The sequence below is a fragment of the Periplaneta americana genome, chromosome 13 (assembly GCF_040183065.1).
Source record: "Periplaneta americana isolate PAMFEO1 chromosome 13, P.americana_PAMFEO1_priV1, whole genome shotgun sequence".
NCBI classification, from domain to species: Eukaryota; Metazoa; Arthropoda; class Insecta; order Blattodea; family Blattidae; genus Periplaneta; species Periplaneta americana.
Genome location: NC_091129.1, coordinates 108,974,250 through 108,988,969, shown reverse-complemented (window position 1 = coordinate 108,988,969; position 14,720 = coordinate 108,974,250). Strand labels below are relative to the sequence as shown.

At 33.9% G+C, this 14,720-nt stretch overlaps 1 protein-coding gene across 1 annotated transcript; it reads left to right on the top strand.

The window, feature by feature from the left end:
• The first annotated feature begins 333 nt into the window (after positions 1-333).
• Positions 334-14,615, top strand: LOC138712219 (DDB1- and CUL4-associated factor 13). Its single transcript, XM_069843768.1, has 9 exons — positions 334-539; positions 1,550-1,749; positions 3,619-3,816; positions 6,033-6,201; positions 8,198-8,345; positions 9,856-10,009; positions 11,200-11,346; positions 12,973-13,136; positions 14,441-14,615. The coding sequence occupies exons 1-9, from the start codon at positions 470-472 to the stop codon at positions 14,526-14,528; spliced, it is 1,338 nt and encodes a 445-aa protein (XP_069699869.1). The 5' UTR covers positions 334-469; the 3' UTR covers positions 14,529-14,615.
• The last annotated feature ends 105 nt before the right edge of the window (positions 14,616-14,720 follow it).

Here is a 14,720-nt window from a genome sequence, read left to right as displayed (position 1 = left end):
GCATTTGCCTTTTGGTTTGGGGAAAACCTCGGAAAAACCCAATTAGGTTATCTAATCAAAGGGGTTTATGCCAAGCTCGTTGACATAGCCAATACAATGTGAGGACTTGGTAGCACTGAAAATGGAAACATTTCAGCCGGTGTCGCCAAATCAGACGACTTTTAATTGTTTTTCCGCGATATTTAACTTCATTTTACCTTTGTATTGCTTAATTAAGGATTTTGCGACTTTTTTTTAGTACCCTTTAGCGAAAAAGATGAATCTTTCTCTATTGATAACAAGTAATATAGGGAATTTTGAGCTACTGTTTGGTGACTTTTCATACAGTTTAGTTGGTGACACTGTTCAGTTCAGGCATAAAATTGTTGAAGTGTGGATTGTGGAAGGCATGTGCATCGGTTATAGTTCTATTTATTGTAATAATTATTTTATTGGCTTGTTCTATTATTTATTTTACAAAGTATAAACAATGAAAGTGAAGGTGTTAAGTAGAAACCCAGATCAGTATTTGCGGGAAACTACGAGAGACATTCATAAAGGTTTGTGTAGCAAGGTTATGTATTTTTATTAGTGTCGACCGATTACTTCACCTTTTGCTTAGAAGCCCTGTGTTGTTTCTTCCGTAGTTAGGAACAAGAGGAGTAGATAGTCTAATTCTAGCCCTCTTGGTTAGGAATCATCATTTCAGAGAACCCAGAGGTTCATTGCCGCCCTAACATAAGCCCATCATCGGTCCCTATCCTGAGAAAGATTAATCCAGTCCCTAGCATCATATTCTACCTCTCTCAAATCTATTTTAATATCTTTCCATACCTCTCGCCCTCCCCAAAGGTCTTTTCCCCTCAGGTCTCCCAACTAACATTGTATGCATTTCTGGATTCATCCATAGATGCTACATGCCCTGCCCATCTCAAACGTCTGGATTTAATGTTACTAATTATGTTAGGTGAAGAAATACAATACGTGCAGTTCTGCTTTGTGTAACTTTCTCCATTCTCCTCTCCATCTCTCTTAGCCCCCAAATATTTTCATAAGCACCTTATTCTCGAACATCCTTAACCTCTGTTCCTCTCTCAAAGTGAGAGTCCAAGTTTCACAACCATATAGAACAACTGTTTTATAAATTCTAACTTTCAGATTTTTTGACAGCAGAGATGACAAAAGCTTCTCAACCAAATAATAAGTTAACAGGCATTTCTCATATTTATTCTGCGTTTAATTTTCTCTCGAGTGTTATTTATGTTTGTTACTGTTGCTACAAGATATTTTAATTTTTCCACTTTTTCAAAGGATAACTTTTCAATTTTTATATTTACATTTGATACTATATACTGGTTACGAGACATGGTAAATTTAAAGGTACGATGGAAGGGTATGATGCCATTGATGACGTCACAAGTAGTTATATACCGCCACGTTTTTTTTTAATTCACGATTTCATTATATATTATTACAGGTAATGCGATTATTATTATTATTATTATTATTATTATTATTATTATTATTATTATTATTATTATTATTATTATTATGTTATTCCTTTTTACAGTTCCACGTAATTATGACCCGTCTCTGCATCCATTTGAAGCTCTTAGAGAGTACACAAGAGCACTGAATGCTGTTAAGCTAGAGCGTGTATTTGCTAAACCATTTGTTGGAAATCTGGATGGACACCGGGATGGTGTATCTTGTTTGGGAAAACATCCTCAGCATTTGTCACTTTTAGTGAGTGGTTCTTATGATGGCGAGGTATGAATTATCAATTTAATCTTTTGTGTACTGTTATGCATATGGAAGGAAGTTTGTTGAAGTTATTAACTGCATGTTTCCTAATGGACACGTATAACAAACTACCCTGCAAATGTTTTGTGTACCATTGGCGTGTGTGCTGGCTTGACAATTGGGACTTACACTAATACACTTCAAGACTGCGCACAAGCTTGGGTTCGAATCCTGCTTGGACTTGTTTCTGGGTCTGTACTTGTTTGGGTTTTTCTGATTTGTTTTTTTAACATTAAACGAATATCAGATACCGGTAACCCAATGGTAGTAAATATTTACTGTAATTGAGGGAAAATTGGAATTTTTAATTTAGTAAAAGTAATTTGCAAATTGGGCAATGGTAAACTTTAGGAGTCCCTGTACATTGAATCACAAAAATTTTGTCCTATGAAATAGTATGGAAGTGAACTCTATGAGATATTATGTTGGCAATATGTCTACATAACCCACTCCACATGTCGTCCTAGGGAGGGTGGTATTTGAGCTCTTGAGTTGCAGGTTATACCTAACTAATCGAACAAAAAAGAACCTTTTAGAACAATAACAGTAACCTATATGTAACTTACAGAAATAAAATATTGAGTCTATTTTGCACCGAATGTTTAAAACATGTTATTTATTTATCTTGAGCATTATAGAACATTCCAGGAAAATTGTTCATCTTCTTTGCACATATAAGTAAGTTTCCATGTTGAATCATAAACATAGAATAGTTCGCATCGTGTTTTGACAAGAATATTGTGAATATCCTTGGGGAAATGTGATATTTACAGATTAAAAGATTTTCTCAAACATGAGTCTTGGGCCTACTCAGGTATTTCGTCCTATTAGGTCCACAGGGTTCCAGCCAGAATATGTAGCATCAAGACAACATAGTGGACGTATTTCTGTCGCTGTTTAGGGATGGATTTCTGGGCTATGAGGAGGAACTCTGTGTAAAATTGAAGAGAATTTGACTTTCCAGCAATATATCCACATGCTGGAAAATATGCTACCTAGAGTGCGCATGTTGCAACCTGATGGAATTATATTTTTTCAAATATCTTTGTTATATCAGATATGGTTCCAATATCATGTTTGGTGTTGAAAGCACAGACATTTGCTATTTCTACATGCTTCGTTTATTTTTTAGTTCGTTACATCCACATTTTCGTTCCGTTGCATGTATGAGAGTAATATGCAAACCTTTTTTTTATATGTGCAAAATATAAATTAAACTGCTGTAGCCTGCAGGATACAATTGAAATCAAGTTTTAAATTACAGACATGTCCATAAAAATTTGTCTTAATAAGATTATTTAAGTTGCCCTATTTTTTTAGAATATTAATCTGTTGATTGTTAGTGCCACCTTTAATTATTAATGTAACTAACATAGTGTTATTACTATGACAATAGCCAAAGAAAAATAAGCTATAGGTGCATCATAGCGCAAAGAACCATAACATGAGGAGGAGCTACAAAATGACGTGTTTATTAAATTTACCTATATTACTGGACCACTAAGCAAACATAAAGAATTCTCTTTAAGTTTAGAATCAACTAGCTTAGTTCAACCTTTCTGTTGTGAGGAGGTGTGGTTTGTTACCTGCGGGGAAGTTACCTCCTGCTCACATTACTGTCTTGGGGCAAGTACAAATACCATCTTAAGAACAAGGGAAACTGTACAGTATATCAGACAAAAGTTTTGCAAGCCAGTGTACTTACAAACTAAAAAAAAAAAATAAAAACTTCAAATTTCATTTTTTCGTTTTAATGTTGCAGAATATTGTTTGTTTAAAACATACATACAGTGTGTTGTGATGAATATGTTAATATTTATTTCTTGTTTGGAACAGGTTCGGTTGTGGGAACTACCTCAACAGAAGTGTGTACGCAGTTTTCAGGCGCACGATGGTTATGTGAGAGGGATTTCATTCCTCCCAGATGGCGGACAATTCATTACAACAGGTGATGATAAGACAATAAAAATGTGGAAGACAGAGTCTTCTGATATTGGAGAAGAGGAAGAACCTAACAATACCTACATCAGCAAGGTAAATATATACATGAAATCCCATAAGTTTTTATACAAGCTTCGAAAACACACAGAGAGGATTAATTGGAACAGTCCTTGGATAGGAAGTAATGTCTGCTGATTCCAGACTGATGTACAGTAGGATGTTAAAAGTCCAATCATTATATTATCAGTTTATACTAAGATGATGATATTATTATTATTATTATTATTATTATTATTATTATTATTATTATTATTATTATTATTATTATTATTTACTTTGGCGGCCGGGTAGCTCAGTTGGTAAAGCAGCTGGCTACGGATTGGAAGGTCCGGGGTTCGATCCCATGTGGTGACAGGATTTTTTATCGTTGCCAAACTTTCAGAACGGCCCTAAGGTTCATTCAGCCTTCCATAAAATTGAGTACCGGGTCTTACACCACCTCATTCTAGTGCCGAGGTCATGGAAAGCATGGGGCTCTACCTCCATGCCCCCCAAGTGCCTTAATGGCATGTTACGGGGATACCTTTACCTTTTTTTACCTTTTTATTATTATTTACTTTAGTTTAATTTAATCCCTTGTCACTTGGCTTAAAGCCATTCATCTTTCTACTTTCGAGTAGTCATCTGTTGATTTTTATTCAAAGTCCTTTAACCTAATGTTCTACAATTTAAAACAAGGTCCCAATACATAGTTTCGTCACGTCTTCCACGCTAAAATGAACTGGTGATGGCAGAATGGAAATGCAGTTGGCAATAGCCTACAATGAGCAGTCATCTCATAAAGATTCATAGGACAGATTTACTGTCTGAAGATGAACTGCTGTCTGATTTCTCAAACGGAAAGCAAGTGATGTCGGATTTCTGCAGCAAATTGTCTATTGAAGTATATATACAGGTTTTGTGTGTAGCAGTACTGAAGTATATCTAAGGTTTTGTGTTTAGCAGTACTGCAATGTTGTTGGATTGTAAAACGTTTCTGAGCCATAACTATTTTACAGGTTCTCCCACATTTTTGCCAGTCTCACGTATTTCGTAATATTTTCTCCCATAATTTATTTATTTATCTAAATGGTAAATATGAATAGTGCTATGATGCTATGAAAGTTATTCTAATTACATATTTTTAAGTGTAATCTACAATGGAAAATTCTCATTAATTTTCAACCTGTTTTGTTAAGGGAAATTTCAATTGTTGTTGTTGTTTTCTAATGCCAGGCGTTTGACAATAAAGTCATTTGACTCTTGCACTCCAATATTTTTCAAAGATGTGAGTGGCCAGCCACTGAAGCACAGATTTTCCATATTGGAGTGAAAATGGCAAGTTGTAGCCGATTTAAGTGAACACCATATTTTAACGTTTTGGTGCCTACTTCATTCACACACAACCCCCAGAATGTCTGAATGAATACAAAGAAAGTGGTTAGTACTGAGGGGACTGGGTAGTCTGAGCGTATGATTGTTGTGTATAAGTGAAATAAGTGAAGAATTTTTGCTATTACTCTTAAACTTTTGAATCTATCAATTCACAATTTTTACAGCATACATACAATATTTGTAGATATGTTTGGTTTAACAGTGGGGTTGGGAAACAGTTGAGAAAAGTGAAGAGGGTGAAGGTAAGACCAACCAGCAACAAACTAGCCATATTTCTAACGTTCTTTTGCTCTTTGTGTTTTAACAACTTACCAAACAAAATCTCTTGCCATTATTGACACAAAACATGTGAATAATACTTGGAGAATTGTTAAAACAATTGTAATGTGACAAAAAATATGCTTTTGTACCATTTTTTGGTCAAATATGTCTTAATGCTAAAATGTAGTAAAATATGCATTTATATGACAATAAAAACCGAGTCATTATGTATAGAAAATGTAACATTGTGTTCATTTTAACTTAAATTTGTAAACAGAGACCAGGATAAAAATACAACATGCCATAGAAATCCAAGCCCTAATTCGTAACTAGTCAGGAAATAGATTGTCGCAACTGTTTCTCTGAGTGGTAGGTTTGGTATAGCATTTTTTGGAAGTGAGTAAATGTACTCCACTTCTTGCCTTCTCTTATGATTCTATGCTTTCCTAATATTTCTTCCTTGAATTCTCTATTATTGTAGATGAAAGTCCCAGTACAGAGTGAAATACCAAAAACCTTCTGAACACAATCACTACAAAGCCGAAAAATCTCATATAATCTTTCATAAGCTATCAAGAGTTCTTAATGCTAATTAGTGACTATTCATTTCTTAGACAGTGTTGATGGGTGTGAGCCACCACCAGAAGTACCCAGTGTTTGCAACATGTGGAGAGATTTGTCAGTTGTGGGAGGAAGATCGCAGTGAACCAATTCGAACATTTCAGTGGGGAGTGGACAGCTTGCATGACATCAGCTTCAATCCAATCCAAAGTAATCTGTTAGGTATGCACTAGAAAATAATGATGTAATGTAACAATGGTCTAATAATTATTATATTTCTGAGGCAGTAAATATTGAATCAATCTTCTTAATGTATCCAGCTGTTTGCTGACAACATAAAGTCCACTATAATCCACTGTAGTCTATTCAGTTGTTGTTTTTCACGAGAAATGAGGGGTATTTTGATCGGTGTTCATTATAGATGCCTGTTGCTAGTAGCCAGAGTTGCGGTGAAGTCAATATATGGGCTGTTCAGAGCAAAAGTGGTGTAAGTCAAAATTGGGTAATGAGGTTTAAAGTAAAAATTCTGTAAAATACAGCGCAAAGTAGCAATTAATATGGCCTTCTTGCTATCCAATAACTACTAATAGTTTAAATAAATTGAATATTAATTGCTACTTTGCACTTGATTTTAAGGAACGTTTACTTTAACCCTCATTACCCATTTTTGACTTACACCACTTCTGCTCTGAACAGCTCATATACTGTAGGGCCGTGTCTTCTGCACTGTGTGTGTGTGTGCAGTTAATATTGAAGAGTTCTATAAAAATTACTGAAGTTCTTGTATAGAATACTGGCATTTATGGAACTTATTTTGTGTCATTTAAGTGAAATGGTTCTTTGAAATACCTTTTTTTTTCTTTCTGCAGTGAAAATCCGTTATATAGCAAGACCTCAAGATGCACAACAGAGTTGTCATTATAATGAACTGTCGTTTTATCCAAATGTAAAATTTTTACCACACACTTAATGAATCCAAAATAAATTAATAACCACATAACCACATAATTAATAAACAATTACTTCCATACACTGTAATTACTTCTAAGATTTCAAATTAAAAATTATAATTCACTCTGAACACTTAATACAGCCAAACCAATGGCAGTTACTTGCTGCGCCCTAACTTCGAAACTGGACAATAATGCTTCACGCAAAACTGAATGCTAAGAAAGAGGAATGAGCAGGCAGTTACGCAGCCATAAGATGCGATCCAGCAGGCAGTGGAAAAAGGCCACTCAGATTATGGACATCTTGATGGAAACAAGTCATTATGTTACTTTGTACAATAATTATTTTGGTTTTATAATTAGTAATGTTTCCCATTTGAAGGGTACACGGGAAAAACGATTGAGGTCCATCAAAAATCGAAATTGAGTTAATAATGCTATCTTATAGTGGAAAGGAAGTACTATCATGTGGTCTAGCTAGTAATAAGAAATCATCGTTCTTAACATTCCACTACGTCAATTTCTATTAAATACATACATAACTAAGTATTAAGTGCTTAAACTTTAAAATTAGTTTTTCTCGAAACTTTCTAAAATGGACCTTGATTGTTATTCCCGTGTACCCTTCATTTGTCAACTGACTTCTGTGTCACACGGTATTATAAATATTCCTCAAATCATAACATTTCTATTAATAAAGTCATAATGATAGAAATTTTATTACAATAGTTTCTTTTTACTTAATGTATCTACAACAAATAACATAGATAATTCATTACAACAGTTAACTTTTATATTCTGTATTATTGTTGCACAGAATTAACAAAAACGCAGTCCCCTTCCGCTGCCAAAATAGCATTGGTGCGCATGTGAGTGGGGAAAATGGAAGACATTGTGAGCAATTCAAATTTAAACATATGGCTGATTATTGATAAAAACATTGTATTAATTAAGAATTTTTTATCATAATGTTATAGCAAAATTGGTCATAAAATTCTTACTTTAAAATAATTTTATTAGCATGTTTTTCTTTTGATCAATTTGACAGTGCAAAAACATACGGACATTATAATGGATCTCTTGTGGGCCATACTGATAATATCGGATTTTCACTGGAATTTCTCTTCTGTGATTTTGTGAAGTTGTATTTTGAAATAAATGTAGATGCCGAAGTTTCATAATAGATATAGGACTTATGTTGATATTTGTTGGTTGATTATGATGATGCTATTGAACAATTTTTTCTCTGTTTCTGGATGTTATTACAGCTTCTTGTGCTAGTGATCGGAGCATTATCTTGTATGATATAAGAGACGCTGGACCAGTAAGGAAAGTAATCATGACTCTGAGAAGTAACAGGCTGTGCTGGAATCCTATGGAGGCCTTTATCTTCACCGTTGCTAATGAGGATTACAAGTAATGATATACATTTTAAAATCTTTATTTATTCAGTAGCACTTTAGCTACGTTGTGAGAATATATATCAAAACTTAGTTACTTTTGTAGGGACATGGTGTGATAGAAAATGTGCTAAGTTGAATCCTCAAAAAGACTACTTTCTTGTTATACAAAATATGAAGAGGTTTTGAGATGTCCGGAAAAATGAATTAAAAAATTTCCTCGAAAATATACTTCAAGCATTTCTCATATTAAAAGTGGTTTTTGGTGTGCTGTCTCTATAATTATGGTTAGGGACACCATAAAATGGTGAATAAAATACATCAAAGTCAGTAAATAAAACTACTGTAATTTGTGAAAAAAGTCGTTATTTATAGGGTATATGTCAGTCGTCAGAAAAAGTCGTTATTGACATATGTAAATAATGAAAAAAGTTTGCATTTAAACATGTAAATCGCGAATAAAAAGTTTGCATTTAAACATAGAAACCACTTTTAAAAAAATTGGTAATAAAACACTCATTCCCCTACAGACTTCCCCAGTATTAATAAGCTAGTTACATACTAGATTATTCCTTAGTCTTCGTTGTGTACTCTTGCTGAAAATTGTTAAATATCTATCACACGTTTTTTCTTATTGTAACAAACTTACTTATAAATGGATTTTACAGAGCCCGGAGGTTCATTGCCGCCCTCACATAAGCCCGCCATTGGTCCCTATCCTGAGCAAGATTAATCCAATCTCTATCATCATATCCCACCTCCCTCAAATCCATTTTAATATTATCTTCTCATCTACGCCTCAGCCTCCCCAAAGATCTTTTTCCCTCCGGTCTCCCAACTAAACTCTATATGCATTTCTGGATTCGCCCATACGTGCTACATGCCCTGCCCATCTCAAACATCTGGATTTAATGTTCCTAATTATGTCAGGTGAAGAATACAATGCATGTAGTTCTGTGTTGTGTAACTTTCTCCAATCTCCTTTAACTTATCCCTCTTAGCCTCGTATATTTTCCTAAGCACCTTATTTTCAAACACCCTTAGCCTCTGTTCCTCTCTCAGAGTGAGAGTCCAAGTTCCACAACCATACAGAACAACCGTTAACATAACTGTTTTATAAATTCTAAGTTTCAACTGTTTTGACAGCAGACTAGATGATAAAAGCTTCTCAACCGAATAATAACAGGCATTTCCCATATTTATTCTACATTCAATTTTCTTCCGAGTGTCATTTATATTTGTTAATGTCGCTCCAAGATATTTGAACTTTTCCACCTTTTCAAAGGATAAATTTACAATTTTTATATTTCCATTTCATACTATGTTCTGGTCACGAGACATAATTATATACTTTGTCTTTTTGGCATTTACTTCCAAACCTATCCCATCACTTGCTTCAAGTAAATTTCCCATGTTTTCCCTAATAGTTTGTGGATTTTCTCCTAACATATTCACGTCATCTGCATAAACAAGCAGCTATTTTATTTAATTCTAAGTTTCTTTATTTTATGATTGTATGTTTTCAGTTTGTACACCTTCGACATCAGAAAGTTGGCACAACCGTTGCAAGTTCACATGGATCATGTATCAGCAGTGACAGCTGTAGACTATGCTCCTACTGGAAAAGAGTTTGTCAGTGGTGGCTATGATAAGTGTGTCAGAATATTTGAACAAGGAAAGGTGAGAAAAAAGTAGTGTAAGATGCATTTATATCAAGGGTTAGAAATCTTGATGTAAAAATACTTCATTTACATCATTGCCAATTTGAACAGTTTCATGCAGGAATAAATACATACATTTCTAACTAAACATGGTCTCGACATTGCATGATATATTTTTAAGTTAGATGTTCATATGCAAAAGAACCTAATTTATAACAATTAAATTAGTATTAACTCATATCGTATTTTATTTTACAAAAAAATTACCATGTTATTGTATATAAAAAAATGGCAGGAGATTTGTAGAATCCCTGTAATTGTGTGGAGCATTTAAGTGGTTGGTGGTTGTGTGATTTCAAATAATCGTAGGCTGCAGTTTGTTGAGAATCATCTTAGCATAGTCATAAAACAAACAATTTGGACTTTTAATGAATACCGTAACCAGGGTAAGAAAATAAGTGCAGTATTCCCTGCTTAAGCCACTAGTAATGTCTTGATGTAACCTTATACAATGATATAAACTTAATTTATTTTTACAATAATTATACATTGCTAGTTGTATTGGCTGCAGCTGCTAAGGAGCAATGATACGAAATATGTTGCGGGTTGTATTGGCATACTTCTGCTACGGAGCAAGTTGTGTGTAGAGTTTTATAGAAGTGGAAATGGAATAGGTGCCCACTTAAATTTTCCATGTTCAAATTTACACAATATGGCAAACTCCAAAAAAGAAAAAAGGGAAGAGAAACACCATAATCCAATCTTAATACCAGATGCACCCAGAAAATCAGCAGTAGCAGCCTTCATACTGAACATAGGCCACTATTGCATGGCAAAGTTCATACACAGAATAGGAATTGTTTGTAGAATGGTGGAATATGACACGAAACCTCTATTTATTTTGAATTTTATTCAGCTTCCTCCAAGTGAAGGCTGCCTAGAAGACAAAGCTTACCAAAAAAAATCATAATCATCATCATCCTGTCAAGTACTAGTCCCAAAAGAACTGTTAATGCCGGAAAATAATAATAATAATAATAATAATAATAATAATAATAATAATAATAATAATAATAATAATAATAACAGCAAAAACAACAATAATAATAACGACAGCAACAATTGTCATCTTGAGTATAAAATACTTTATTGATTTTTCATTTACTCTTTTACATACACAGTCTTAATTTCATTTGTTTGTTATTCTAGTGTCATTCACGTGATATATATCACACTAAAAGAATGCAGAGGCTGACGTGTATTTTGTGGTCAATGGACAATAAATACATTCTCTGTGGCTCAGATGAGATGAACATTCGGCTGTGGAAAGCAAAAGCAGCAGAAAAACTTGGAGTGGTAAGTGTAGGAATCACACATAGTATTTTACTTTCTCCTTTCCAGATACTGTCTCTTCAGAATGAAATTTTTTTGCTTCCAATTATTCCTTTGTTTCAAGAGACAGTTGTTATTGTAGTACTGAATTACTGAATTATATAGGCTATATTCACTTATGTAAAACATGACGTCATAAGTATTATTCATAAATAGAACCTTCCTGGTCCTAGTCATTTTTTGTATGCAGGGAAACTGCACTTTTACATAATTTAAATTTTTCCTCCATTTACACGATATTTTTAATCCCTTGAGCCTTCCTATGTTCGAAATATATTTTTACCGTGCATTAATACTATCTAAGTTCCAAAATTCCTGGAGTTTGCAGCAGCTGTTACTTCAACAAATGAAATTGCTTGTTTGTAGAATGGTGGTGAAATATGACACGAAATAAAATTACATGAACAATGCCTATAACCAACTCCAAGCTATCATGTGAAGCGTATGATGCTTACAGTGTGACTTTCAGTGTTGCCAACGTAACCTATTAAAATGAAATGTATGTGTGTATCTAAAGCCTACCCACTTCACTTATGTGATTCGGGTTCCGCATTTTGCTGATAGATGGCAGGACTGTGATCCATTTTCAAGTTGCACACCACTTTGGTGGACCACACTGTGCATAAAATGGAATGTTTTTTTTTCAGTATTTGCCTAGCTGTGGAGATTTTCAAATGCCCTATGATCTTATGATGATAGTGAGCTTGTATAACACACGCAATAGGAAGAGAGTATCTATAGTTATTGAAATATTAGTTATAATAATAATTTATTGTCTTACTAATTTGTTTTTCATGCTGAGTGATTTATGGTGTAAATGTGAGCCTGATTTTATTGTTCAGTTTTGAAGTTAATTTCACATAGATACCATTCATTTTAATTTTATAAGTTGTGTGTAATGTTGTGTTAATGATTATTGTGGCCGATGCATGTGTGCGTGTTTACACACACGTGCGCTCTCTCTCTCTCTCTCCCCCTCCCTCTTCTTCCATGCCTCCACCCTGTCCCTATCACCTCCCCCTCTCCTCCCTCACAGTTTAAATTTTCATCTAACACAATTTTTTCCTGGTCCCTTAAAAATTTAGAAGCAGATTTTAGCAGAATAAATGATTCTCTGTGACTGAACATTACCTAATTTTTCCCATTTGCCAAGTTACAGAAGATTCTGAGCATTCTCCATGGTATGCTGGATTTCTTGATTTAGTATTTGGCCGTCTCATTCATGAGATGCATGTGACCAAATCACTTCAGAATCCTATCATCCATCCACTACATCCTCCTCGACACTTACCTTTCTCCTTGTATCTTTGATCCAAACCCTATTGATTCTAGGAACTCTTGTTCTGTGCTGAAGGTAGGTTCTTTGTTACTGCCACGCTTGTTCTTAATTCTTTTTCTCAGGCATTCAAAGCTGACACACACAACAGAGAACATGTTGTTTATGTGTACAGAATAAAGTAATTATATATTTTTAACATATAGAATATATTAAGGATTATGTAATATTAGAATAATTTTGCAGAATGTGCAATAAGAATGCAATAAGTGCATAAAATGAAGCAGCCATAAGCCAACATTCGTTCATTACAGCTGAGACCACGTGAAAGAGCTGCTCTGAACTACAATGAAGCTTTGAAACAGAAGTTCTTGAGTCACCCGCAGATCAGGCGCATTGCTCGTCATAGACAAGTACCCAAACATATCTACCATGGACAGAAGGAGCTCCGTACTATCAAGCAGAAGGAGAAAAGGAAGTATGTTGTTGATAATTTTATGATACTAATAATAACAATAATACATTTTTTTTTGTATCAGTGATAGTAAAGGAGGAGTTTAGAATGTGTCCAAGCTGGTAAGAAAAGACAAGGAAGCTTAAAGAAAACATGGCTGAAGAGATTTATTTGCATGATGGCAAATAAATGTGATTGGGAAGTTAGAAATGGAGAAAGAAAATTTGAGCACAGGAAATTGTAATTATATTTAATAGGGATGTATGGTAGTAAGTTCTGAATTCTAAGTTAAAACTGTGATTAAAGTGTTTCTTGTAGTAACATTAAGATCACATACATCTGTTGCATTCATGAAATTTTTTAGTGAGATTGTCTCTTAAACTTCTCCATTTCCTTTGATCACTTCATAGTTAATATTTGAATTCATTCCCTTCTCCCTCCTGCACAGTGATTATTGAATGACGTTCAGAAATTTTGTAACCATTATTTATTTAAATTACGTAACAATTTTTAATATTTATTTACTTTCATGTAATCATCATCTTAATCATATCCTATTCAAGGATTGGGCTCTTGATCCGTTTCAAGGCTGAACTTGATCAGACAGTCCTGTTTTAGGGCATCCAATGTTTCTTTGTCTGCAGTCCAAAGCTTGACATCATTCTTAAAATAGGATCCGACCACTTTTTTTGATAGCTTTTAATTTCCGTCACTATATCACCATCTTCTCCTAATTTAGTTCTAATTTCTTCACTTTGCATTCTGTCTTCTAAATTAACTCCACATATATTGAGGAAATTTCATTTGGGCTGTTTCCAAACCTCTTTTACAGATATTTCATTATATCTCTGCTTTGTGCAATGTCACAATGGAGGTGCTCAGCACACAAATGGCCCAACTCACTAAATGATATTTCCACTTTACCTCTTTGTAACAGTGCGCGAAATGCGATACACAAACGAAACTTGTGCTTTTGACCTGACCTGATTAAATTAACTCTTTGGATTTCTGTGATGTTTTCTCCAACTATCAGGTGAATGTCAAATAATCCCATAATGAATACTCGAACTCATTTTCCCAGAATACCACGTCATTCTCACTAATTCCATTGATGCCAAATAACTATGCAGTTGATATCAGTCTAAAACAATTTCGTATTTTCCACTGACAGAAAACATAGAACTTGCAAACCTCTTAAAAAACTCTCACCAACCAAAATAATATACGGGTTGTTACTTTGTGACCATTTACTTAGTATTAGTCTGGAAAAGAAGCAATTATGTTTTGTAAGTATAAACATTTAAGTTATATATTTCTGTTATTTGCAGGGAAGCCAACAGGCGAGCACATTCAAAGCCAGGAACTGTGCCATTTGTGTCCGAGAAAAAGAAACATATTGTGGAAGAGCAAGAGTAATGTTCCACGATTTTCTACTGTTGTATTTGCATTTTGTATATATTTAAGAAGATTAAAAATCAATAAATTATTTTGTAATAAGCAAAAGCTGTTTTCTTTTTCCAATTTTTTTGTGCATATATATATATATATATATATATATATATATATATATATATAATGTAAAAGTTAATAAGAGTTTGTAAGTGATTA